This window comes from Cinclus cinclus, chromosome 7 (genome assembly GCF_963662255.1).
Source record: "Cinclus cinclus chromosome 7, bCinCin1.1, whole genome shotgun sequence".
NCBI lineage: Eukaryota > Metazoa > Chordata > Aves > Passeriformes > Cinclidae > Cinclus > Cinclus cinclus.
This window is the reverse complement of record NC_085052.1, coordinates 32640114-32667466: the sequence shown is the minus strand read 5'-3', so window position 1 is coordinate 32667466 and position 27353 is coordinate 32640114. Positions and strand designations below refer to the sequence as shown.

The 27353-nt window shown below is 48.4% G+C and overlaps 3 protein-coding genes across 4 annotated transcripts; 2 read left to right on the top strand and 1 right to left on the bottom strand.

Annotated features, from left to right (window-relative positions):
- Positions 1–906: 906 nt before the first annotated feature.
- DNAJC9 (DnaJ heat shock protein family (Hsp40) member C9) lies at positions 907–2048 on the bottom strand. The gene is made up of 3 exons (XM_062496910.1): positions 1813–2048; positions 1302–1439; positions 907–1179 (listed from the first exon to the last, which is right to left on the bottom strand). The coding sequence occupies exons 1-3, from the start codon at positions 1990–1992 to the stop codon at positions 907–909; spliced, it is 591 nt and encodes a 196-aa protein (XP_062352894.1). The 5' UTR covers positions 1993–2048.
- Positions 2049–3476: 1428 nt separating this feature from the next.
- CWF19L1 (CWF19 like cell cycle control factor 1) lies at positions 3477–11847 on the top strand. 2 transcript variants are annotated; one of them, XM_062496965.1, is made up of 14 exons: positions 3477–3522; positions 3649–3733; positions 4193–4271; positions 4675–4776; positions 5513–5727; positions 6426–6544; positions 6713–6797; positions 7332–7472; positions 8312–8423; positions 9128–9207; positions 10050–10259; positions 10648–10767; positions 11523–11620; positions 11703–11847. In XM_062496965.1, the coding sequence occupies exons 1-14, from the start codon at positions 3500–3502 to the stop codon at positions 11845–11847; spliced, it is 1614 nt and encodes a 537-aa protein (XP_062352949.1). In that variant the 5' UTR covers positions 3477–3499. The 2 variants fall into 2 exon arrangements, with proteins under 2 accessions (XP_062352949.1, XP_062352950.1); XM_062496966.1 differs by lacking the exon at positions 10648–10767.
- Positions 11804–26698, top strand: CHUK (component of inhibitor of nuclear factor kappa B kinase complex). The gene is made up of 21 exons (XM_062496963.1): positions 11804–12097; positions 12167–12261; positions 13767–13881; positions 15366–15435; positions 16077–16165; positions 16423–16512; positions 16709–16833; positions 17234–17341; positions 17649–17784; positions 18514–18708; positions 19026–19128; positions 20078–20201; positions 20665–20816; positions 21664–21725; positions 22664–22773; positions 24142–24191; positions 24308–24404; positions 24802–24949; positions 25293–25432; positions 25795–25891; positions 26511–26698. The coding sequence occupies exons 1-21, from the start codon at positions 11942–11944 to the stop codon at positions 26535–26537; spliced, it is 2289 nt and encodes a 762-aa protein (XP_062352947.1). The 5' UTR covers positions 11804–11941; the 3' UTR covers positions 26538–26698.
- Positions 26699–27353: the final 655 nt, after the last annotated feature.

Genomic DNA, 27353 nt, shown 5'->3' with positions numbered 1-27353 from the left:
AAACATTTAACTCTTGCAAATTTTTAAAAGACACAGGTAATAAAATCTGTACTGTACTCAAAGCATGTAGTTAACATTAAGGCCAGGTCTTAACCTCAGAAATTCAGAAGAGTTGCAAGGATCCAAAATCAGAGACACTCAGGAAAACACAATTATAAGCCAGTAACAAAATTATCTGCAACAAAAAGAAGGAGCCTTACTTTAATCAGCGCCTGCAAGTCATTTTCTCCATCAAGGCCCAGTTCATCTTTAGTCTTTTCTGCCTCTTTAGCTTCTTTTTCTGCCTGAAAGAGCAAATGAGGTTTTTTTAAATAACTATTTTGCATGTTATCTAACTCTTATAGGAGTTACCAAATGCTTTTTTAAGCATCTGTATACAAATAGCTGCAGGGAAGTGCAGAGGGTTTCCAAATTTGGCCACAGATAAGGACCCAGGCAAGGGAAGGCCATTCTGCTTCCACCATTTAGCAGAGCAGGAAGTTCTTCTGCTCTTTCACAGATGTTTGTCCCTGTTCCTCTTCCCACTTTTTTTTTGGTCTTGGCAGATACTACATTAACTTAAAGGTTACTGTGATGAGCATATAACATTCTACAAAATGTCCAAAAGCACACAAGAGTCCATTCAGGCCAGAGCAGTTTCACACCTGCCAGAAGTCAACCAAAATGTATTTTCACCACTTGTTTTTGTTAACTTGCAGCTTTGTAGATAAATGCAGGGACACACAAAACTATGATAAGCCGTTGTGTGTACAATAGGGAAATAAAGTTGAAAAGCCTTTCACAATGATTTGGGGTGGGGGGCTGATGACCACAGGTGACCAGATGTGAACAGCAAGGTGTGTAACCCAGCAATCCTGTGACAAACATCTCGGGAACAAGATGCCAAGGGAAAAAAGGTTATGGTAATCAACTGCTGCAACCTACCCTCTTTCTTCTGGCCATCATCTTCTTCTTCGACTCCCTAACAAAAGCCTTGTAGGATGGGAGCTCCCCGGAGTCGATGGCTTGTTCGATCATTTCCCGTATCCTGGGCTCATCCGTGTAGTCTGCACACATCACGGACTCCATGATCCGATCCATGTCACCCTTGAAATTCATGTACGCTGCCTTCACATCAGCCAGCTCTTCCTCCGAGTCTTTGTAGCTCTTCTGGAAGTCTTCGATGTCTTTCACAGTGACCTGGAGCGAAGAGGCGATGTTTTGTGAGTTACAGGACTTACTCACCGGGAGAATTTAAGAGAAAACGCATAAAACCGAACAACGCAGCGTTCTTCAATCTCCCAGCCCCATATCATCCTCACCTTGAAGAGCAGCTGCCAGTACTCCAGCCAGTCCCGCCCGTCCTGCAGCGCCTCGGCGTCCTCGTCCACCATGCCCGTCTCATCGTACACTTCGCGCTGCTTCTCGTCGCTCAGCACGGCGTACACCTTACCCAGGATCTGCAAGGGGACCCAGGGGTGGCTGGGAGGTCGCTCGGGGAGCGGTCACTCGGGGGTCAGTCACCCACAATCAGTCACTTAGGGGGCACTGGGTAGGGCAGGCAGAGTCGGGGTTGGTCACCCGGGGGATGGTCAGTGGGGTGGTCACCCGGGGTAGGGGTTGGTCACCCGGGGTCGGGGTTGGTCACCCGGGGGATGGGCAGTGGGGTGGTCACCCGGGGTCGGGGTTGGTCACTCGGGGATAGCGGATCAGTCGCTCAGGGGACAGAGGATTAGTCGCTTGTGGGGCAGTGGGTCGGTCTCATTTGAAGCCAATCTCAGTCGCGGCCACCGTCACCTCCTTCCTTCCCTCTCTCCCTCCGTCCCTCCTCACCTGGAAGCGGCGCGTGGCCTCCTCCTTCTGCTCGGCCGGGACGCGGTCGGGGTGCAGGCGCAGCGAGGCGCGGTGGTAGCCGCGGCGGATCTCCTGCGCGGACGCGCTGGGCCGCACGCCCAGCACGCCGTACAGGTCCGCGGTGCCGAACGCGGCCTCGCACTGCTGCGGCAGCGACATCGCACCGCGCCGGCAGCGACGCCGAAACACCCTTCCCGCCCGCTCCCCTCCCGGGCTGCTCCTCCGCGGCTGCGCCGGGCGGGAAGAGCCCGCCGGGGAAGCTGAGGGGCGGTGCCGATGCTGAGAGGAGGAGGAGGGGCCGCCATGTTGGGGGAAGGGTGAGGGGAGGCGCCGCTGAGGGGAGGTGGGGAGCCGGCCATGTTGGAGGGAAGCTGAGGGCCGGCCCCGCCGAGCCGTGCGGCCGCCTCCCCGCCTTTTGGAGGGCTCGGGACGACGCGGAGCTCTTTGTTGGGTGGCGTCCATGACCTGCTGGAGTTGATGGGATCGGGCCGGGAGCGAGGCAGGAGCGGGGCGCGCCCTGGCCCGTCAGGGCGCGTTGGGACCTCTGTGAGGCGCTGGAGCCGCCGGTGAGCGCGTGAGCGTGCGCTTTGGTTCAGTTACTGTCAATAAAATAAATTAAAGGGACTCCTCCTGGGCTTCCCACTTCTCCCCGGTAAACAGTCGGTTTTGCTGGCTTTTGGGAGTGACGAGGCCCTGGCACAGGGCGGTCAGAGAAGCTGTGGCTGCCCTTGGATCCCTGGCAGTGTCCAAGGCCAGGTGGATGGGGCTTGGAGCAGGCTGGGACAGTGGAAGGTGTCCCTGCCCATGGCAGGAGGTGGAACTGGATGGGCTTTAAGGCCCCTTCCCACCCAAACCATTCCATGATTATTTTGTGGTTCATTCAGGCAAGGTGAGATGCAGAAAACAGAAGTTACTGCTTTACATTTCTCTTGTCGAAATGTGGAACGGTTTAGTCCCAATACCACTGAAGGAACAAATCCCAACAGCATCAACTCAGATTTCAGCTCCTGGTTACAGAATTCAGATGGTAACACAGTAAAATCTTAATAAAAACAGATAAACATTTAATTTAAAAATCCCCTATAAAAGCTATTTGTAAGGTATTGTTTATTTATAAGGCATTATTGCAACAAAATACTGTAAAAGCTGTTAAATACTGGAGAGCTTGGCTGGTGTTTACAGCCTGATTGTTTGTTTTGGTACAGCTCACCGTAATAATTATATACATATATCGAAATACAGTGTTTACATGCATTTATATTTGTAATGAACATTATAATAATTAGTCGGTGTAAATAGTCACCTGCAGTGATTATTTCAGTAATTTCTGAGACAACGACCCCTCTTTTACCCAATCACCTCTTCTACTTCTTCACGAGTTTTCCAAATTTAGTGCCAACACTGACCGGAGCACTAACACACCAAGATAAAAACAACACACACAGGGAACATTCGCGATTCCCTGCGGACACCAGGATTTAAAGTTCCCGGTGATTCCCGCTCGTTGTGTCAGCCTTCGGGTACCGCCCACCCGGCAACCGGCGGAGCGCTTTGGGCGGCACACCCGGAAGTGGCGGAGCGCTTTGGGCGCCACACCCGGATGTGGCGGAGCGCTTTGAGCGGCGCGCCCGGAAGTGGCGGGAGGTTCGGGTGGACCATCTTCGTGATGGCGGCGGCACCGCTGCGCGTGTGAGTGGGACGGGAGGAGGACGGGGCGGGACAGGACACGGGATGGTGGTAGGGTCTGCTGAGGTTGTGATGGTGCCGGGCCTGACTGTGTGGTGACGGCCTCTCTTACCGCGCGGTGTCCCGCAGGCTGGCGTGTGGCGACGTGGAGGGGCGGCTGGAGGCGATCTTCGGGCGGGTCCGCGCCATCCAGGCCAAGAGCGGCCGCTTCGACGTAAGGCTTGTGGGGCTTGTGGGGGGAAGGTGGGGGGGTGCCGTTCCCGCGGGGTTCCTATTCTCGGCCCGAGACTGACGAGGCCGGAGCTGGCTGGGGATGGGGTTCTTGTGCGGGAGATGTGCCGGCGGTGCTCCGGGGGGGGGGGGGGTCCTGCTGTGCCTTCCCCTCCGCGACAGCGACCCTTCTCTTTCTGCTCGGTGTGAGAAGGGGTTTGCAGCCACTTAACGCTCCCTGTCCAACACCAAATGATTGGGAGGAGCCGTGATCTGCGCATAGAAGGCGGGAGAGCAGCTGCTTGTCCTTTTAAACCCGTTGATATTGCGTTTGACACAGATAAACACAGAGCAGTCTCTTCGCTTCAGCAAGCCAAATGCTGCCGAAGTGGTGCTAGCAAAGCCTTTGTGTGTGTTCTGTCTGTGGTGAAATGACAACTCCAGCTTTATCTGATGTTTTTAGATGCTTTTGTGCGTCGGGAATTTCTTTGGCTCTACTTCTGAGGCAGAATGGGCCGAGTACTGCACAGGAGCCAAGAAAGGTAAGGAAGGAGGGTGGTGTCATCCGGGGGGCTGGCACTGCTTCTCAGCTCACCTTGGAATTTAGGAGCCATGGCTGGGCACTGTGGTATTAAAGCAGTTATACTGCAGCAGGGAAACCCCACACAGGAAGGAAAGATGAGTTTGTTTGGAACACCCTTGGCTTTAGGGCTGTGCATCACTGGGGAGGGCAATGTGGATGGAACAGAGGTTGTTCACCACCTGCAGCTGTGGGAACGCCAGCCTGGGGACTCACTCTGCAGGAAGATTTCTTGTCCTGTGCTCATTGCTCCCAAAGTGTGGTGGAGGGTCTGACTGGATGGGGTTTCCTGGATGGGGCAGTGTGGGCTGGGGCTGGTGCATTGGAATTAAAGCTCACTGAATGCACGAGGTTTTCTCCCTCAGCTCCGATCCCAACCTACGTGCTTGGTGCTAACAACCAGGACACCCTGAGCTATTTCCCGGACATCAGTGGCTGTGAGCTAGCTGAGAACATCACTTACCTGGGTAAGGCTGCAGGGGATTTCGGATCAGGGAACTGCCTTTGCCTGCTGGGGCTTTCATGAACGTTCTCTTATCTCCCCACTTTAACACCTTCCTTTTTCTGGGAGTTTTAAGTGGCATTTTTTTATCCTGGTGTTCAAACTGGAGTTGAACTTGATGTTGGTACAATCTGCGTAAAATGTGAAGGAAACCCCTGCTTTCTTGATTTGTTTTTTCTTTTGTTTTTCTGATACTGAAATTGCTGACCAAGTGGTTGCAAGAGCCTGTTCTTTGAGGGAATCTTATTCTCAAAGAGTGCTTGTCTCTGTTGGAGAAGGTTTGAATATGATTTTGCTGTGTGGCTGTGCTGGAGTAGCAGAGGTAACAAGTGTAGCAAAGCTGAAAGGAAAAACCTGTTTCTTATCAGAATTGTCACTAGACCAAAATTATAACAAAGTAGAGGGATTAGGTTTTTTTGCTGAGACTTCGTATTGCTGTGGATGAGTTTTTGGGAAGCAAAGTGGCAGGGAAGAGGGGGGAAAACTGGGGCTTGTCTGAAGAGCTCCATTTTGGGCAGGGTTGGTTTTGAGCTGCGGCACCTACTGATACCGCTGCCATGGGCACAGAAAATGAGCTGCCTGTGAGGATGGCTGCAGCGGCAGCAAGTCAGGACTGCTGCTGCCGTGTCCATGGGGATGTTCCTGCCCTGCCCTGCCCTGCCCTGCCTGCAGCTCGGGGCTGTGTGTGTGTGTTGCTGCAGGCCGCAGGGGTGTGTACAGTGGCTGCTCGGGGCTGCAGATCGCGTACCTGAGCGGCACCGAGGCGCAGCAGCAGCCGGCACCCGCCCACAGCTTCAGCGCCAAAGACGTGGCCGAGCTGAAAACGTCTCTGCTGTCAACCCCAAACTTCAGGGGTGTGGATATATTGCTGACATCCCCCTGGCCCAGAGACGTGGGGACTTTTGCCAACAGTGCGGTGAGTGTTCTGTTCCCGGGGTTTCTTGCCTTTCTGTGGTCCACCCTCTCTGAGTGCTTGAGTAAGCTGGGAGTAAAAACAGGAGAGCAGATGTTCTGGTTCTTCAGAGAAGAACTGAAGGGAGGGGGATCTGTGAGACTTCAGGGCATTTTATCTGTCCCTGCCATTTTTTAAATTTGATTTTTGTTTGCTTCCTACATAGCAGTCAGGTGGTCTGGTTCTTCCTCAGTCTGGATTTTGAGGGTGTTGTTTCATTTGTGTTGTTTCAATTTTGTTGTGTTAACGTTCCTCATCAGAAGTGATTTTCAAATGATTTGAAACCTGTCTGGACATTAAGGCCACACATGTGACAAAAAAACATTTTTTGCTTCCTCTCAGTTTCATCCAACATCCAAAAAGAGATACAGTCTTCAGTTACATGCATGAGGACCCTTCCCTCAGAGCATAATAACCAACCCTGTTGCCCCTTGGGAGTTGTAGAGAAACAATTAGTTGGAATTTTCTGGCTTAAAAAGAAGACTCAGATCTCGGAAGTTCCCATGGACATTCTCTGGTTGTTTAATATCATTCTGTGTTTGGCTTCCCTTGGCATGAATTTTCTGGAAATGTACTCACTGGAGTGTATCAAGAAGTAGATTAAACCTTTCTTTTCCCTGCTCTTTGAGAGGTTTAAATAAAGCTTGGTTTGTGTTTTGTAGGGAGAAATAGATACCAAGAAGTGTGGCTCCAAGTTAGTATCAGATCTAGCTGCAAGTCTCAAACCAAGGTACCATTTTGCTGCCCTGGAGAAGGCCTATTATGAAAGACTTCCTTACAGGTTTGTAAAATCATGTGAAATCTCTCTTATTTTCAAGTAAGGGTTCAGTTTTGAAGGAATAGGGGAGGACTGGTGTGCTGTCTGAGTATCTTCATGGCAGACAGGGGTTCTCCCACTGTTCTTTCAATAGTTGATGTGCCAGTACAGCCAGGTTTTGCTTCCTTACAGGAATCACATGGTGCTACAGGAGACCCCACAGCATGTGACCAGGTTTATTGCACTTGCTGATGTTGGCAATACAGGCAAGAAAAAGGTACTGACATCCCTGAGTCTTTCTTCTTTTCTCAAGTACAATAATAGGGCAGTGAGACCAGTTAGAGGATGACATCAGGCACTTAAAAGCTTGGCTGAAGTGGAGGTATCTGTCTCACCTGAGAAATAGGAGCCATTTGCCTGTTACGTGAGAACGGTAGGGGCTGCACGTTGTTCTGTGGCACAAACCACTGAAAATAACCAACTTCTGGCATGAGGTTTTCAACCTGTTTCTCTTCTCCCCTTAAGAAAGTTATGAAATACTGGTTGGTAATTAAAAATGTAGAGGATCCAGCCCTGGAAACAGAAAAGGCCAGAAAGGAGGCCTGGAAATGGGCAGGGGTCAAGGATGCACTCCATAAACTCCTGGGTGGGACGCTGGCACAGGGAATGTGTTTTTCCTTGCCCTGTCTTGGCACAAACACCGATGTGCTGAGTGGTGTGGAACTGTTTTGGGGTGTCTTAGTTTATAAGTGATCTCCTCAAGAGTTCATGGCAGGAGCTGCTTGCACCTGAGCTCCTGTGTTTGTTGCAGTACCTCTACGCCTTCAGCATCGTGCCCATGAGCTCAATGGACCCCGCAGAGCTGGTGAAGCAGCCTCAGGATGTCACTGAAAATCCCTACCGGAAGTTGAGGAAGGAGGCTCCCAAGAGCAAAGCCCCGCTCTCTGCAGAGGTACTGCCCTGTGCTCCTCCACCTGTGCATTCCTGGTTCACTCTCTGTACTCACAACACTGCTTGAGTTTTCCTTTGGGATGTCTCTGTCCAAAACTCGACTGTGGAGACAGGCTGGAAGAGCTGGGGATGTTCAGCCTGGAGAAGAGAATGCTCCAGGGAGACTTTATTGTGGCCTTTCACTTCTTAAAGGAGGACTGTAAGAAAGATGAGGACAGTTTTTTCCTTTTCAGTATTAAAGCTTTCTAATGGCATATGGCTGTATGGGATAACTCAGTCAAATGTTTTCAACCTCTGGTGAGTCTGTGCCAGGTTAACATCTCTAAGAAATTAAGCCATTCTTTTGGCACTGGCTGGGAAATGAAAAGCTCTGAAAAACTCATAAAACTAGGCAATTCTGAATGTTCAGCATAAGGCTGACATAGGAGATTAAGGGCAGCTCTTCCAGAAGTTTTTCCCTGACTGAAGCAGGCAAAGTCTGCTGCATTACTAGGAGAACAGGTCATTCTGTTCCAGGATATTAAGAAGCATTTCCTCCTGGAAAGTGTGCTCAGGCCTTGGCAGGGGGCTGCCCGGGGAGGTTTGGAGTGCCCGTCCCTGGAGGTGTCCAAGGAAGGGCTGGATGTGGCACTCAGTGCTCTGGGCTGGGGACAAGGTGGGGATCCCAGCGTGGGCTCCATGGGCTGGGAGGGCTTTTCCAGCCTCAGAGATTCTGTGGTATTGCTGCTTTTCAAAAGTGGTTCACAGCTCTTCAGGGAAAATCTAATTCTTAAATATCCTGTGACTTTCCATGATGCAGTTCTAACTGAACCTCCTGTTCACTTTTCATTTCCTAAACAGGAAGAACCCGCTTGTCAGTTTTTCTTTGACTTGAACAAGCATCAGGGAAAGAAACGTCCCTCAGATGGGAAGGAGAGAGGGGACTCCCAACCTAAGCAAGCCAAGAAACCCCGTAAGTGTGAGGATGCTTTGTTCCTGAGCTCTTCCCTCGAGTCTTTGGATGGACCACATCACTCCAAGTTGTTCCTCAAGCTGTTGAGCTGTAGGTGTCAGCTGGCCAGAGAGCTCTGTCACTGCCAGCTGCTGGGGGAGTGCAGGAGGATGAGGGGTCCCTTGTTTCCAAGGGAAGATAGGCTTCAGTAGGTGAAAGAAGGGTTGAGAGCATAGTTTCAAAGCTCTTTGGGTCCGTGGTATTTGTGGTTGGGCTGATGGCATTTACCATCTGAACCAGACATGGCACTTCCAAAAAGCTCAGCTCAGGTATCACAGTTTGGGTGTGAATCCAGGTGTTTTGGGTGTAATGGATAGGCCAGAACTGACCAGTGTGTTTGACAGCATCTGCCCTTGTCTTTACCTGTGCAGTATTTTACCTCATTTTTATTTATTTGCTTAAATCTGCTGGTGTTTTCTTATTGGCAAGCTGCAACCACTGACTCCTGGAACTACTATACTCCTCTTTCATGAGGTTATAGCTTTCCAGGAGAATGGCAGAGTGTGACTACTACCACCTCCTGTCTTGCTGGAATTTTCCTGGCTAGAGCTGTGTCCTTCTGATGCCTTCAGCGCTTTGTAAACTGGGAAGGGTGACTGAAAACTACCAGATTGTATCCTGGCAAATATTCCTTTTGTTAATCCTTGTTTTCTTTCCCGACAAAGCTCAGCCCACAGGGCCCTGCTGGTTCTGCCTGGCCAGCCCAGAGGTGGAGAAGCACTTGGTTGTCAGTATTGGCACACATGTAAGTATCTGCAGCATGGGCTTTGCTAGGTCAGAACTATGCTAAGGCATGGCGAAACAAAATACCGATCTCCAATTTTAAATTTAGAACAAACAAACTTTATTTGCAGCTGGCTCTTTGGTTTGCTTTCAGTTTCTTTGCATCTCCTCTACAAGCACATAAACTCTTAGAAAGTCAAGTGTGGTCCAGTTTTGTTCCAGGAGCAGAGCTGGATTCCAGTGCCGGAATACTTTTTGCGGTGTCAGCCCTCTGTTACCATCTGGAAAAACTTTTCCAGCTGCAAGTGAGCTAGAACTTGCTTTGGCAGCAGGATGCACCAGTGCCAGATCTCTCTGGAATGGCTGGTTACAGTTTTCTTCTATAGAAATGAAAAAGAAGATATCTCCAAGATGTACTTGGAGATGTGGACTTTGAAGCTCAGTCCATCATTGTTTTATGGACTTTGCTTAAAGTTACTGCTCCTGTATAGCATAATCCACTTAAAAGTTTGTCCACAGGCTTAGTTTAAAATTTTAAGTAGATCACTGTGTCAGAATAAGAAATTCCTGCCTCAGTGGTGAAGTTTGCTCAGCAGCTTCCCTACAGACAAGGCATTCTCTGGCATTGAAAAGATACCTTTTTTTTTTTGTTCCTTTGGCAGTTACTTTGGCTGTTTCTCATTCCTCTAGCGATTAATAAATTCAGTGTAAAAATAAATTCAAATAAAATGGCTAATAAACAATCCCTAATAAGGAGCATAGAAGACTCTTCTGTGTCTGAGGCTGGGGGCTACTCAGAATGAGTAGTCAGAGAGTAAATTCCTACAGCACAGTGAGTAACTGGTGTGTGTTGTTTCACTCTAGTGCTACCTTGCCCTGGCCAAAGGGGGTTTGTCACCTGACCATGTCCTGATTTTGCCAATTGGGCACTATCAGTCAGTGGTGGACTTATCTTCAGAGGTGCTGGAAGAAGTGACCAAGTACAAGGCTGCCCTAAAGGAATTTTTCAGAAGCAAGGGAAAGAGATATGTGCTATTTGAAAGAAACTACAGGAGTCAGCATCTGCAGCTACAGGTATGGTTTGGGTGTTGCTGTGGGAAAACATAAACTTACACTGAATATAAATTCCAAATGAATTGAAAGAGTAGTTTCAGGGTTTATTGTGGTGGTTGCTGTGTGTGGCAGGTCTGTAAGTGTATCAGAGCTGTAGCAGAACTACCACAGAGATGAGAAAGGAGAGGGACTGTGCTGAGAACTTTCAAGCTTGAGTTTTCAGCTCTCTGTCCAGCTCCTACAGGAAAAAAAGTCTCATAAGTTTAAGCCTGTAGAGATGGGTGCTCCCCTGTCTTGTGTGATGAGGCTGAGCTGTACTGAGGAGCCCACGAGCTCCAGTGATGGACTGATGGCTTTTCTGCAAATGGATCGTCTCGTCTTCTTTTATGGAAATGTCCTTCCTCTCCAGGTGATTCCTGTTCCACTGGACCTTTGTACTTCTGAAGACATCAAGGAGGCCTTTATTACACAAGCACAGGAACAGCAGATTGAACTGCTAGAAATCCCAGAGCACTCGGATATCGCACAAGTATGGGGTCACATTTCACCTCTTCACTCCCCCTGTCCTGCCTGAGCAGCTGTTCCCCTCTGAAGTCACTCTGTGGGGTGGGGTTAAGCTGTTGGAGGCAGAACCTCATGGATTTGATTTGGAATTGTAACAGAGGTGTTCTCTGAGTGAAGTTCCCATGAGCAACAGATGATTTCTCAGCTGAGAAATTCGAGCATGGCTTCTTCCTCCAAAAATGTGCTGTACTAGGCTGGAGCGGCCTAGATGAGGTTAGGAATGACTAGACCTCCCTGGTTCTCATTTAGTCAGTCGTGGCAGAATTAAGCCACAAAATATCATAAGTGATCCCAGCAGGGAGTGACCCACTGCTCCATCCTCTCATGGAAGGTATTGTTTGAGGTCAGGCACTGAGCTCAGGAAGTTTGTGGGTTGGTTTTCCAAGTATCCTCCCAGGAGAGAGGACCATGGCATGGGGACAGCTGGGTCCCCAGCCCCTGAACTGGCTGTGGAGAGGGTCTCCCTGTCACCTGGTAGCTCTTGGAGCCAATGTCTCTTCCCACCTTTATGCACAGGAAGGGCGTTTAGGCATCGGAAGGGGCTGCCCAGGGAGGTGGTGGAGGCAGCAGCCCTGGAGGTGCTTAGGGTACAGACTGGAGGTGGCATTTAGTGCCATGCTGTAGTTAACCAGTGGTGATCGGTCACATGTTAGACTTGATGGTCTCGGAGGTGTTTTGCAGCCGAACTGACTCTGTGGTTCCATGATTCCCAACGCGCAGGTGGCTCAGCCGGGGACGCCGTACTTCTACGTGGAGCTGGACACGGGGGAGAAGCTTTTCCACCGCATCCGCGGCCGCTTCCCGCTGCAGTTCGGCAGGTGCGCGCCCGCCCCGCCCCCGACGTGACGCCGCGGTGCCGTTTCGCGACGCCGCGGTGACGTCACGGCGCTGTCGTTGCAGGGAGGTGCTGGCGAGCGAGGCGCTGCTGGCGCAGCCGCAGCGCGCGGACTGGCGGCAGTGCGCCGCCCAGCGGCCCGAGGAGGCGGCGCAGGCCCGCGCCTTCCGCCGCGAGTTCGAGCCCTTCGACTTCTCCCTCCGGGACTGAGGCGGCGCTGCCGGCGGCGGCCCCGGGCGGGCGCGGGCGGCGCCGGGCGGTGACGCGGCAATAAAGGCGGAGTGCCGGAGCGAGCGGCCGAGCCATGGAGCGGGGCGGTCCCCCCGCGCCCGCCGCCGGCGAGCGGGCCCCCGGTGGGGCGGCGCTGCGCGGGCACCCGGCCGGCGGCTGCGGGCCCTGGGAGATGCGCGACCGCCTGGGCACCGGCGGCTTCGGCAACGTGTGCCTGTACCAGCACCAGGTGGGGCCGGGCCGGGCGGCGGGGAGGGCACGGCCGGGCCGGGGCGGCTGACGGCGCTGTGTCCCGCAGGACTCGGGCGACCGCGTGGCCATCAAGTCGTGCCGGCTGGAGCTCAGCGTCAAAAACAAGGACCGCTGGTGTCACGAGATCGACATCATGAAGAAGTGAGTGCGGGCGGGCCGGCACGGCTCGGCTCGGCCCGGCCCGGCCCGGCGGCACCGGACAGACGGGGAGAAGGGACGGCTGGGGTCAGTCCACGGACCGGCCGGGAGAGGGGAGTGCGGGGAGTCAGCCCCTGGAACGGCTGGGAAGATGGGACTGTGCTGTGGGGACGGCTGGTGCCTTGGCTGCTGAACCAGGGTGGGAGTGGGGACAGCAGCGGGTCAGCGCCTGGACCGCTTGTCACCTGGCATGCCTGTGGTGGTTTATGTCTCATCCCAACGTCCCAGCTCATGCCTTGGCTTGGGAGCTGACGATCCCCAGGCCCCCTGCCCTGTTGTGCTGCTTGGGCTGTTCGCTCATCCGAAATTCCTCCAAACTCACACCGCCCTGTGGGCTGAGATTTGATGTTGTGATTTGGGAACGCCCACGTATTCCCATACCGGCGGTACTTTTGTTTCTGATCTAGCAACCAGGGGATCCTGGAATTGCTGGGTTTTTTTTGTTTTTTTTTTGTTTTTTTTTATTGTTACATTGCCGAATGTAAAGAATAAATTCTCCTTATATTTCCTCGTGAGAAAGTCCATATTCTGTGCTGCCCACCCTCCCTCTCCAGCAGGTGAAACAGGGCTGGGCAGCTTTGGTCTCATGGATGCGGGGGCTGCCTCTTGGTGTTTGGGTCTCACAGAACTGCTCCCGAGAGAGAAAGATAGATCCTGGAGTGGAAATCCTCTGTCCCACTAGTGGGGTGCTCTGAGTTGTCCTCCCCAAGCCTGCAGTGACCCTGCTATTCAGGGCTTTTCTGAGCTCCTGCAGTGGCTTTGTTACTCTCATCTGCTCACTGTGTGCCATGATGTGCGGGGAAGCCACTCACAGGGAACGTGAATGTGTAAGTCAAGACTTGGTTATGTCTGATTTGGTTGCTGAAAAGAGCCACTGAGTCACAAGGTGCTCTTGCATTGGTTCACAGAGGCTTTGGAAGATGTAGGGAGAATTAATTTGCTTTCATTTCCTTCTGGATATCTAATTTATTCCTAAGAGTAGCATGTATTAGAGACAGTCAGGAAGCAGCTGTTTGAATTCAGCTGCAGAGGTTAGTTTTGCCCTCTGAATGTGGCTTTCACCTGCCTGGTGCAGTTACACAGGTGTTTTAAGGGATTCTTGTGAAACACTTGGGCCAGGGGGAGTCTGTTCCTACATACAGCAGCACACACGCGCACACACACGTAATGACTTTGCCAGGACTGTGTAAGAATTCAGAACTTGGATCTGGATCCCCATCATCAGAGTCCTGTACCTTTGCTTTGAGACATGGTTTCTGCTCATCACTTTGTTGTGTACTCCCAAGGTATGGATTTTATGCATTTGAGTACTGATAGGTACCAGCTGATGAGTGAGCAAGGATTCCTGTGGAGAACAGGAGCTGTCCCTGTCACATAAAACATGATTGCATTGCAGTCCGTTGTCTCATCTCCCGAGAGAGTTTTCATCCAGCTCTCCATGTGCTTAGGCTGAATCATCCCAACGTGGTCAAAGCCTGTGAAGTTCCCGAGGAGATGAACTTCCTGGTTAATGATGTTCCTCTGCTGGCCATGGAGTATTGCTCGGGGGGTGACCTCCGCAAGGTAATGCCTGCTTTGCTTTCAATAAAAAAACAACACAAACCCAAACAAGGCATGGTAGTGCTGCTCCTGTAACCAGGTCTCTCCTCTGTGGTGCTTCTCTTTTTGGGTACAGGTGTGAGGAAGTAAATGCAGGGTGGGAAAAAATCATGTGTGGCAAACAAGGCTTGTGTTTTTGAAGCCAGAGGGCAACCCAAGGGCAGATACTCTTATCCTGTCCCTTTGTGGAACTGCTTTAGCATTAGTGCAGCTGCTGACACCCAGCACGTTTGGCTTGTTTGCTGCTGTGTCTCCATCTGTTCAGAGTCTGACTGGTTTGGACTCACATGTATCCAGTGTTATGTTGCTCTCAGCACCGGGAAATGAGCCTATTAGTGCTGGACTGGGACCTCTGGGGATTCTGAACCTTTGCTATTCCTGCTGAACTGGGAACTGTCAATCTGTGCACTGGCAACACCAAAAATAAAGGAGCCTTTCAGTAGTTCCCCAGGCAGTGGCTTCATGACCTGATAGAGTTTATGCTCCCTTTCCACTACAGCTGGATTCAGGAAGCAGCAACTTCTGTAGGGGTGAAGCAGCAAATCCTTGTCAAATTAGGATTTGTTTAGAAATCATCTCATCTACATGATCAGGAAACTCATTTTTCTGTAGTGTTTGTTACTGGTGTTAAACAGCCCTGGGGAACATGAGCAGTTGGTGAATGTAGTTATCCCATCTCATTATGTGGTTTTGAGTTGTTAAAAACAGTCTGAGAGACACATTTAAGGTTTAAGTCTCAGTAAAAGAAGGGGCATATGTGAAAAAGCATGTGGGGGTTGCAGATGCACACATCTGGCCACATTCTCAGAGACATCTGGTAATTGTATTATTGCAGTAAAAGTTTGGAGAATCCCTGAAGGTAGATTAGAGACTCTGAGAAATTAGCTCTACTTGCGATGCATTGCTTGGTCACTTCATTTCTGATGAATTCTTAGGTGTGGCATAGATGCTGAAACAATTTAGGAAGTAATGTGCTTTGTTCCTCAAAGGAAAAAAAAAATAATTTCTGATTGTGTTCTTTAAACCTTTCTTTTGTTTGGCATCATTTGTGTTTGACTTTACTATTAATTTCTCCTTGTTAATCCATCGTGAGGGCTGAGGCACCTCAGTCATCTCTAAAAGTCTTGAGTGCAATAAAAGTCAGAAATTGCTGAGGCTGCTTTTATTGACAGCTCATTAAGACAGTGCTGAGGGGAAGCCTCCCTTGCCTGCTGCCCTGTGGCTCTGCCTTTGTCTCCTAACCCCTTGCTTTCTGGATTTTCGTTTTATTTATCTTCTTTGCCATGATATTATTGCACAAAGTCAACTGCCTCATTCAGCTGGAGTGATCCTTGAGCTGTGCTTGTTTACTGGGTAGTTTTAGCAGGGGATGGAAAATGTTGTATTTTGCTGTTAACTGTTGTAAGGGTGGGTCTGAATGGGTCTGAACACCTTTTGCTTTTTTGTAGTTGCTAAACAAACCAGAAAACTGCTGTGGGCTGAAGGAAAGTCAAATCCTTTCTCTGCTTAGTGACATTGGTATGTAGTTAGTGCTTTCTTTTTGTTTGGTTTGTTTTTTTTTTGTTTTTTTCTTTTTTAAGTGTAGTGGCATTTGCCTTTTTCAGCTAACCATGAAAAGGGAACTGAAATGAACAGGGTATGAAAAAAAAGTCAGGCTCATTGGGAAGTACCTGTTTTTTTGGACACCATGGGAAGGAAGAGCTGTCTGATAAAGGGTAATGCCTGGGTTCCTCTAGGGAAAAGGTTTTCCAGGAAAGCTCCTTGTTTTCTTAATTCTCTTACAGATAACCTGCCACTGCATGTAGGAGGAGCTGGTTTTGGCATGAGAAAGTATTTTAAAGTACTTGCCTGGACTTCTGTCCTTTCAGTGCTCAAGAGGACTTCCAGCTGAATTCCTTTATCCTTTTTCCCCTTCCAGAATGTTGTTTAGTTTTTGTGTTTTTTCCATAATGTGTTGAATGTCTTTGTCATGTCTTTGCAAAGATGTGATAATACAGTGTAGAAGAAACACAGGTTTGGAAGCTGTTAAATATGGAAGTGAGTGGTGACAAATTGTGGAAGGCTGGGAACTTGCTTCCCAGTATTAGTTTTTTTTTTCCAGATGTATGTTTAATCAATGTGAATTTTATTTTCTTTTAAAACAAACACATGTCTTTCAGGATCTGGTATCCAGTATTTGCATGAGAACAGAATTATACACAGAGATTTAAAGCCTGAAAATATTGTTCTTCAGGATGAAGGTGGGAAGGTAAGTCAGGTGGTCAGTGTGTTTCCACTGTCATTTCTGGAAGTTGTCACATTGAACTGGACTGAAAACTCAACTGTACATTTACTAAAAGCTTCACCACTGTTGCTGAAGCTTTGCCATGGACTTTCTCCATAATTTCCATTCTGGTTTTCCTCTTGAGAGTATTCTCTGCCTGTCACTGAGCAGATTTTGGTTTGTTTGGTGGTTTTTTTTCCTCAGCATTTGCTCTTCTGATGAACTGTTTAAACTGTTTGCAGATTGTTCACAAAATAATAGACCTGGGATATGCAAAGGATCTGGATCAAGGAAGTTTATGCACTTCGTTTGTTGGAACATTGCAATATCTGGTAGGACTGTTTTTTAGTCCTGGGGCAGGGCAGCTGTGACTTGGCTTGGCAAGGGCCGAAACCTCCAAAAATGGAGATCCTGGGGACCTGTCCCAAGGGTGTCCTGTCTCAGGGAGACACACGTGGATGCAGCTTTGTCTCTGCAGAAATGGAAGGAAATACCACAGTCAGAGTGTCTTTTTGTGATCGTTTTTAGGCTCCAGAGCTCTTTGAGAACAAATGCTACTCGGTTACTGTTGATTACTGGAGCTTTGGGACAATGGTGTTTGAATGCATTGCAGGATTTAGACCTTTCTTACATAATCTACAGCCATTTGCCTGGTAAGACACTTATTCTGGTAGAAGTGCTTGGAAGTGTTAGTGCTTAAAACTGTGCTGAAAGACTTTAATCTTTATATGGAAGTTTCTGCTTGTCTTGCTGTGTCTGGACTGTATGTTTGCTTGGTTTTTAAAAGGGTGGTTCTGAAACAGGAAAAAAACAGGAAACTTGTGTTTCTGCTAGAACAAGAGAAGAGGTAAATCTTTCCAGAGGCAGAGTTAATTAGAAGGACTCCTCTCTTCCACATTGGGATGTTCTGGGTAGCTTGAAAATGGCATCTTTGTCCTGAAAGATGAGTTTGTTTTCTAAAGCTGCTGGACACTGGCACTTTTTGCTGTCTTTGGTTGCTCCCTTACAAAAGTAGCACTCCTCAGTATATACACAAAGGATTTTACTTTCCAGGCATGAAAAAATCAAGAAGAAGGACCCAAAGCACATCTTTGCCTCTGAAGAGATGAACGGGGAGGTTCGCTTCAGCGCCCACCTGCCACAGCCTCACAGCCTCTGCAGGTATGTGTGTCCTCATCACAGAGGGACAGTTCTGGCCTTCTAAACTGAGGGCTCTTCCCTCTTTATCCCAAACATTGAGAGCTTCTCCTTCTTTCTCCAGGGTGTTTCAAATTCCTGGCAAGTTGCTGTTTGCTGTTAAGGGATAGCCCGTAGCCAGTGGCTCTTTTTTGGATACTTTGGGCTCTCTGGTGCCTGTTGCTCACAAAGATGGTCAGAGCCTGTTGAACAGAGCACACAAGGAGACCAGGAAACTGGGCTGCTTCTGCCTGGTGATGGCCTCCCCTTTCTTACAGCCCTTCTGCTTTAGTTTGATTGTAGAACCCATGGAGAACTGGTTGCAGCTGATGCTGAATTGGGATCCACAGCAGAGGGGTGGAGGTTCAGATCCTGAGACCAGTCGTCCGAGGTGTTTCCTAATAATGGATCACATACTGAATCTGAAGGTGAGTGGGGGCTACTACTGGGTTTAAAGGCCTTCTGAAAGCATCCCAGAGGACAGAGAGTGTATTCAGTGGAGCAAAGCTGTAATCCTGGTATCATCCAGCTTCCAGGGTCAGGAGGAATTGTTTTTCTTGGTATCAGGAAGTGAGTGCATATACAACCTGTCATGCTGGAAGACAAAACATCTCCTGCAATTAAATTCTCCCCTAGCTTTATATTTGGAGTAGAAGCATGATCCTGTATTACTGTTTGTTGCCTTGGAAAGGGCTCGCCAGGACCAAATAAGGGTTTAATACTTGTAATAACAGTTTTCCCAGACTTCACTGTTGATGCTGTGACCTCCAGGTATTCATGTACTGTGGTAGTAATGACTGTAGTAGAACAGAGGTGACATTCACCTGATTTTTCCTCTTCAAATAATTACTCGAGCTTTGCTGGAGTCAGACTAGCCAAGACAAGTCTGTGTATAAACAGGAGGATAATTTTGTCTCCATTCTTTTGATGTAATTAAGCTGCAGCAGGGCTTGTGAAGGGCGTTGGATTGTTGTTTTCTCTGACACTAAAAGTTACAGGCCCAGGCTTTGAGATTTTTATATGGGGCTCCTGAATTTATTATTGTGGTAATTAAAACCAAATGATGCTCCCATTCTGCTCCTGTGCTCCGTCCCAGGCTTGTGTGCCTTTGTCTTTGATATCCAAGGATTTGTAATCTACTTGTCCTCTTTTTACAGATAGTACACATCCTAAACATGACCTCTGCCAAGATTGTATCCTTCCTTTTGCATCCTGAGGAAAGCCTTCATTCCCTTCAGAATCGCATTGAGTTTGAAACTGGAATAAGCACTGGAAATCAGGAGCTGCTGTTGGAAACAGGGATTTGCCTGGACCCTCGTAAACCTGCTTCCCAATGTGTTATTGATGGTGTGGTGAGAAGGATTCTGTTCATGTCTTTCTTATTCTCAGGAGATTTAAAGTCTTAAGGAAGATAAATTGTCTAAATCTTCTCCCACAGGAGACAGTTTGCTCCGTAAATGTAGTAACTTTAATTCTGTACTTGTTCTCTGCCTAAATATTCAATTAATTGCTAGCAAAGAGTTCTGTCTTCCTGTAGGATCTATCAAAAGAAATTTTTTAAGGCACTTGGTGAGAGAGATTGCCCACAATAATTAGTTCATGATGTACTGGTTTAGTAGGAGCTGTTTGGGGTTTCTCTTGCTTATATTCTCTTCTGTTTTCTTCCCAGAGAGGCTGGGACAGCTACATGGTCTATTTGTTTGATAAAAGCAAAACTGTCTATGATGGCCCCTTTGCTTCTCGGAGTCTGTCTGACTGTGTCAACTACATTGGTGAGTGTGCTGGAGAAGTGCTGTTCTCATGCAAAATGAAATCTGCTTTATGAAACCCTGTGTGTTGTCTTGAAGGGCTCTGTCTGATTCAAAGAGAATCATTTAAGAACCTGAAGCAGCCTAACACCTTGTCCTGATGTCAGAGCCCTGGCATCAACAGTTTGTGCTTTTAAGAAGCTGCTTCTCTGCTTGCTGCTTCCCCTGCTTGCCTCTTGAGATGACAGCAGTCATTGCATGAACTAATAGACCTCTGTGAATGTTTATTTATCATAAATCTGTATTTGTATGAATGTCCTTCTGCACCTCTGTGAAAGAAAAGCAGTGTCAGGGACAGGAAACATCTTCTGGGATACTGCATGTAAAGAAAATGCCTTGTGACATGCAGTAACTTAATTTTCTTTGGCTTGTCTCCAGTGGTTTTCCTCATCTTCTGGTGTCACTCATGTTTTTCTGTGTTCTGGACTGTTTTATTCTGATGAATCTCATTGCATGGCACCATTGTGCTGAATCCCTTGGAGCAAAGGATTTTTACGCCATGTTTATTGATACTCAGTGTACTGACAGTTCCCATCTCTGTCTGGGAATGCACCTGCATCTTTTCCCCTTAAACGTCTACATCAGGAAATCTGAGAGGAAATCTGCAAAAGGTTTGAAGACATTTTCAGATGAAACAGATCAGGACAGTAACCAGTATCAGTGGATCAAATGGAGCAACTACATTTGCTACCTTGGGCTTTAAGAGTTTTTTGGCCAAAATTCACCATGGGGTTTTACCAGCTCAGTCAAGATTGTCAAATACCTGGGGAGTTGTGACATGAAAAGCTCATAATGCTTCAGCCGCATCACCTGGAAATTGAGCAGAATTTGGCTTCCTAGGCACCTGAAGCAGGAATTAGGAATGTTGTCCTTTTCCAGAGTTGTCACTGCACTGTGTTTCTCCCGTGTTCAGTCCAGGACAGCAAAATCCAGCTGCCGATCCCTCAGCTGCGCAAGGTGTGGGCAGAAGCAGTTCACTACATCATTGGGCTGAAGGAGGATTACAGCAGGCTCTTCCAGGGACAGAGAGCTGCCATGTGAGTTGTCACTCATTCGGAGGGATCAGTGCTATGCCAGCACAGGCTCTGTTTCCCTGGAATCGTGCACCTTGGGGACTTTTGGTTCCTCAAAGTTTTACAGCCCTCTGCTGTTCTGTGCATTTAGCTTATAAAACATATTTGGGCTGGGAGCTTATTCCACTCCAGGGACTGTGCTGGGTAATGGCTGACATTGATAATAACCAAAAGCCACCTAAATATACTCAGTGTCTCACAGAATGGCTGAGGTTAATGGGGACCTCTGGAAGCACTCCAGCCAAATCTATGCTGGAAAAGGACCACATCCAGACAACTCTCAAATATCTCCAAGGGTGGAGACTCCACAACCTTTCTGGGCAGCTTGTGCCAGTGCTCAGTGGCCCTTAGGGTAACAGAATTTCCTCTTTTTTAAGTCCAGGTGGACTTTCCAGCTCATGTGTGCTGTCCTTGTTCCATCTGTTAGGCTCAGCCTCCTTCGGTATAACGCCAACTTGATCAAAATGAAGAACAACATGGTGTCAGCATCCCAGCAGCTGAAAGCAAAGCTGGAATTCTTCCACCAGAGCATTCGCCTTGACCTGGAGAGATACAGTGACCAGATGGCTTATGGCATATGTAAGTATTGGGGAATACTTGTCTGGGTATCTCCTGTGATGCTCTAAAGGAGCTCAGCATCTTTATGGGTGTATTTTAGCTAGGGGAGGTGCAGGAGAGGAGTTTGGCAGGAGCAAAGGCAGGAGGATAAAAAACAGAATGTTTTTGGAGACCTTCAGTGATGGTGAGACAGATGGTCAGCTGTTCTCCACTGAGAACAGAAAACAGGAGCATTAATAGTACTGGTGATGTAAGTATTTGCTATTTATTAATTCAGAGTCTGTTTCATTTGGAGTTCTGACTGAGCACCAAGAGCTGCTGCACTTGCTGACAGTGCTAGCAAGCTGCTGTGCTCGTTGTCAGGAAACCATTTTTCAGGATGAGAGAGGGACTGAGAAAGCATCAGCTACAGTTTCGTGTCCCAGAAGGAAATAGTGTTCAGGAGAGAATAGCAAGATTGACACATAGTTTGAATATATATGGCTAAAAAATGCAACCTGAGTAAAAAATTATGATTGGGCTGAAGGATGATGATGGAAAGACACTGTGAACTGGGTTTGGACAGTCTGTATTCAATCAAAAGTGGCAGTTGTTGAGCTTTAATGGTGGGGTTTGACGACTCAGAGTTGTTTTAGGCCAGTGATTGCAAGCAGTGAAATGCTACCAAAGGGTTTGTGTGTGAGTTAAAAGTTGAGCACAGAGTTGCAGCTTTTTTGTCTCCGTGATCTCTGGGTCATGACTCCTGCTAGGAGATTCAGCATCATGTTCTTTATGTTTGAATTGCACTAATATAGGTAAAGTTCATGTCTTGGTTTATTTTTGTGTCTTAATGTCTTTTTATAAATTAGCAACTCTCTTTTTTCTTAAGCTTCAGAGAAGATGCTCAAAGCCTGGAAGGAAATGGAAGAGAAAGCCTCTCAGTGTGCACAGGTAGGGAATGTTAAAGAATCTGCACACACCTGTGTGTGAGGGAGATTGTGACAGGGATTTAATGTGTCATATGTGCCACTGCTGTGTCCCTTCAGCAGCATTTCATGTCCTGCCTGCTGTGGGAGTGGGAATATCATTGCAGGTGCATTTAAAAGACACAGTCTTCTGTCATCAAGTTGTTTGAATGGATTTGTACAAAAACAACAAAAGTCACCAGACTCAGTTCTCTAAAAAGCAAAGTGGAACACAGAGACCTGTTACTTGTTGCCCAAAAGAAATGATGTTGCTATGGGTCAGGAGTCTTCCTGGCTGGATTTGCTGCACACAGAAATTCCCATTGCCGAAGCTGAAACCAAATCACTTGCTATGCAACAATTTCAAAATTGCAGAACTTCACTGAGGGGTACAGACATAAATCACTGGCATGCTGCAAGTAAATATGCAAATTGGTTTTAAATAAAAGTAATCTCTTCTTTGTTATCTGAGGAATGGATAAAATGGTGGCTTCTTCTAGAAGAATAATTCAAGGCTGTCTCTGGCCTTTTCCAGACAGCCAGGGACCTCACCCAATATTTACTTGGCAGACCATCAGAATTATCTTCTGTTATTCTGCTAGCCCTGCCTCTTCATCAGGAATGGAAAATGTTTCACTCTATAGATATCTCAGTCTGTCTAGGAGGCAATCCAGAGACACAGGGAGATGATGTATGAAGAAACTGATTTTTCTCAGCTAGTGTTGGTGGTCAGAGGTTTGGCTGTACATGATACCATGCACTGAGAACAAAAAGCTCAATTATTGTAGCAGCGTTGTGTCAAAGAGCTTTTTTTGTCTCCTGAACTCTCCAGGCAGTCAGCCCATTATCCAAACAAGTTTTCTGGGGATCTTTATCTCCTTGATTCTCTCCTTCAGTCTGATCTGTGCCCACATTTCACCTCAGGCTGAAGATATTGGCTACCTGGATGAGCAGATCATGGCTCTGCACACGGAAATCGTGGAGCTGCAGAAGAGTCCCTATGCAAGGCGCCAAGGAGAGGTCATGGAGAGCTTGTAAGTCCTGTGCTTCTCATTTTTACTGCATGTGATTGGATTTTGTGTATTTCAGTGTCTCAGGGGCTTTTCTCCCCACTGTTGCTGGTTCCCTCCCCGATTTTGAAATGCAAACCGCAAGTACAGAGTAGTGTACGGTCAATTTGAAATCATTTTGCTTGTGGAAGGGAAGATCCCACCACTTGTGGGACACTTCCCTGTCTCTGAACTGTGAAACCTCATCTTAGGAGAGCCCAGGACTAAAACAAATCTTGGTCTCAGCTGGGGATTTCCTTTTATGTTGGAGAGGAGTGACTTTCTTACTGTTGAGCGAGAAAACTACATGATCATTGTAAAACACTGTTAAATACCATCAGTATTTTCAAATCAAGGGTAAATAATTTCATGGGTGCTTGAATATTTGGAAAGTTGACTTTTAAAAAAAAAAGTCTTAAAATATGAAAGAGCTAAATGGTAATTCTGATCTTTAGAAGACATAGGAACCAGTTACTGGGCTGCTGCTGAGAACACAAGTGGCAATGAACAGCCATTAAATCTGCTAATAAGAGCTCTTCAGAACAAGTCTGACTGTTCAGGGAGGAAATGTGCCTGCTCCTGGCATGTTCTCCCCCCTCTCTCTTTGCTAAGTTGCTTTTCATCCTGTGTAATTGCAGCAGAACTGGTGCACAGGGGAGGAAGTGGTGCAAAGCAGAAGCCACCTCCTGCATCAGCATCTCAAACTAATCAGGATCATGCCTCCTTAAACATTATTTTTAAGCAATTCCACCACTGCAGACCAGGGTCAGAGCTGGGAAACTGCTGCTTATTTCTGACAGGCTGGGATTTAGAACAGGGAGGATTTTGTTCAAGGCTAGTAGTTTTCAGTTTGGCTGCTTTTGGAATATTTGAAATAAGCAATGTTTATTTAATGGGAAGAAGAGAAGCACAGTTGTCTTGCCTGTGATGCAGCTGTCTCTTGCCATTTACAGAGTATCACTAAAATTCAGGCAAAAAATGCAGAACAGGAACAAGAATTTCTCAGGCAGTTGTGCAGTCACAGTTTCAGAAATGAAATAGGATAATTAAAGATACAGGGGAAAGAAAACACAGCTGAGCCATGTAAAGATTTGAAACTGAAAATAAGCTCCACTTGGTGTGGTTTTCTGAGAAGAAATTGCATAATTGGAGAAAAAGTGAGACAGCTTTTGGGGAAGTGTTGGATTCCATCACAGAAAGAGCATCCCTGTGTTCCAAAGGCCAGGCTTGTGTACCAGCTGTAGGAGAAGGTCCAGTGTCTGAATTCAGAAAGGCATCCCTTCACTGCAAAGCTTTTTTTCTCGAGTCACCTGGCTGCTGACACCTGCCTGAATCATATTCTTCTTTTTAAAGGGAACAGAGAGCCATAGACCTATACAAGCAATTAAAAACACGACCTCCAGGTATGGAACATGATTTAAAAACTGTTTCACACTTTTACCCCGTGATTAATTGTTGAAACTGACACCCAGAAAATACTGTTAGGATTTACTAATGTGGTGGTTGCTGACCCTTCCAGATCATGCCTACAGTGACAGCACAGACATGGTCAAGATCATTGTGCAGACAGTACAGAGCCAGGACCGAGTCCTCAAGGAGCTCTTTGGCCACCTCAGGTACTTAATGCAGACAAAAAAATTCAAACAAATCCAACTTGTAGCATTTGGAGCTTTGTAGTAGGAAAAGAGGGAAAACCGTGGAGGTCAGAGCCCAAAAATCTCCATCCACATTTCTCATAGCATCCTGTTCCTCTGTGTCTGTGTTGAGTTTCCATTTAATTTTTAAAAATGTGATAGTTAGCATCCAGTTAGCATTCACTTTAAAATGAGGCAAATTCTGCCAGTTGGAAGTTGAAATTCAAATATTCAAGGAAAAAAGTACTAGTGTTACAGAGCTGAGAAGATACCACAGTGATTTGTACATTAATTTTTCGAGTATCTTGAATCCCAGGGTGGGCTTTTGGTCTTGCCAGAATGTGCTGGGAAGTGATTTTGTGTTTGGTTTTTATTCTAGCAAGCTCTTGGGCTGCAAACAGAAGATCATTGACCTGCTCCCTGAGATTGAAGTGGCTCTAAACAACATCAAGGAAGCAGACAACTCAGTGATGCAGATGCAGGGAAAAAGACAAAGGGAAATATGGCATTTGCTGAAAATTGCTTGTGTGAGTAGCTGCTGGACTATTTGTTTGCACTTCCTTCCAGTGCACGAGCCTGGAGGTGTCAAAGCAAACTCAGCAAAAAGGGGTAACTGCTGCACCATGGTTGTTTTTATCCCTGCAGAGAAGGGCAGTCTGACATGGAAAAAGCAGAAGCTAAATAGGTGCTTTCCTAGTTAGTTTAAAGTGTTTTAAAGAGTCCTCTGCTTCTTTTGCGTCAATTCCAGTGCCTGAAGCCATCTCCTGGTTCCCACATCTGTGTCTGTGTTACCAACAGTGCTCATGTGTAATCCCAAATCTTGCCTAGGTAACATTGAAGCCTAAATTATTTTCAATTTCTTTCTTCCAGACTCAGAGCTCCTCTCGATCACTGGTCAGCTCTAGCCTGGAAGGGACAGCCTCAACTCCAGCAGCCACGTGGCTCCCCCAGAGCTCCTCAGGGAATGCAGCTCCTCACCCTCTGTCCTCGCTGGCAGCTCCCGAAGATGGGTATGAGCTGCTGGGGGAGGAGCCACTGCAGGGAGCTCAGTGTGGCTGGCTCAGTATCTCAGGGGCTTTAAACTTCCCACACAAGTTTGGGGAGTTTGTGTGTCACTAATGCTCTAAAAAAATCGGGGATTTGGTTGAACTCCACTCAGAAACTTCTGCTCTCTATTTCTGAGCCAGTTCCACATGCTACATGCTCTTCTATAGGACTGTGCCACCTACCACTGCACAAACTATGAATCACTTTTTTGGGTTGTTTAGTTTTGTGGGGGTTTTCTTTTCCTCTCCCCAGTGCAGCACATTTTGATGGGGATGTCTCTTTGGTGCTTGAAATCCATCACCTTAGGGTTTTTTTCTTCCTGCAGGGAAAATTTTGCTGATGTGATCCGGGAGAATGTGAATTACCTCGAGCTCTTCAGCAGCATTCTGCAGGAGGTGAGGCAGGAGCAGAGCAGCATGATGGTAAGTGCTGGTGTATCTGCCAGGACCTGGCTTTCAGGGCACACCCAGCAGTGCCCTGGGGACATGGAGAACTCCTTGAATAGTAAAAGGTACCAGGTTGTTCCAAGCCCCATCCAGCCTGGCCTTGGACACTTCCAGGAATTCAGGGACAGCCACAGCTTCCCTAGTCAGCCTGTACCACTGTGCATGGATGCATGTTTCTTCCCAAAATCCTACCTAGCCCTGGTAGCCATTCCCCCTTGTCCTGCTACTCTAGGCCCATGGAAATAGTCTCTTTTTCCTGTAGCCTCTTCAGGCACTGGAAAGCCACAGTTAGGTCACTGTGAGGCTTCTCTTCTCCAGGCTGAACAATCCAAATTCTTTCTGCCTTTCCTCACAGGAGAGAGGGTGCACTCATCCATTGGCCATGTGTTGGGAGATAATGAATCCCATGATCTCCCAAACTAGAATGGACTCTCAGGGCTCAGTGAGCCCAGCTGCTGTGCTGTGCTGCGTTGTGTTAACTCCTGAGAGCATCCTGTCTAAGGATTGATTAATTATTGATTTTTTTTTCATCAAACAAGACACACATGTAGTAGACGGACCCTGCGCTCAGTTGTTTTTTTGCTACTTTTTGCAGAGTTTTGACTGGAGCTGGCTGAAGTAGCCCCAGGAGCCAAGGTGCCGCATCACCCAAGTGCCTTCTGTGTGCCGAGCGCGGGCTCGGCCGCTTTCCCTGTGGCACACAGCGGCGTTCTGTTGCCATCACCGGCTGTCCCCTCAGGGAGTGGCCTGGGCCCGGCCCGTGGAGCCTCCTCAGGGCAGGGTGCGCGGGCAGGGCCCACCGCTGCCGTGTGTCCCATGAATGTATAGCGCGTGTATATATAATAAACTCTGTGGTGAGATACAAAGTGAGGCCCGCTCGCTCCCTCGTCGCCATCGCCATGACGCCGTTGCCTGGCAACGGGGGCAGCCATCCGGCGAGCGATCGTGACGTCATCACACCGCGCCGCCGTGGCGCGCCCATGGTGCCGCGCGGCGGGGGTGGGAACGCGGCCTCGGCAGCACGTGGGGAACGGGACAGGTACGGGACAGGGATATAGGGAGAAAGGACAGGGATAGCTACGGGCCAGGGCTAGGGACCGAGATAGGGATTGGAACACGTAGGGGATAGAGATAGGGCCAGGTACAGGATGGGGATATGGACGGGATCGGGATTAGGATATGGATGGGATGGGCAGGGCACGGGATAGGGCCAGGGCCGTGCGGGGGCTGGCGCCGGGCAGTGACGGGGGCAGGTCCCTACGGGGCCGGAACGGGGCGGTAGCTCCCTCCGGCGCAGCCCCCAGTGCGGGGCGGGCGGTCCCGCCCTCCGCTGCCGGGCCCTGTCCCTGTGTCCATCCCGGCCCGTCCCGTTTGTCGCGGCTGTCTCCTTGCTGTCGGGGGCGGTGCCGCGGCGGTCCCGCCCGGCGCTGACGGTGTT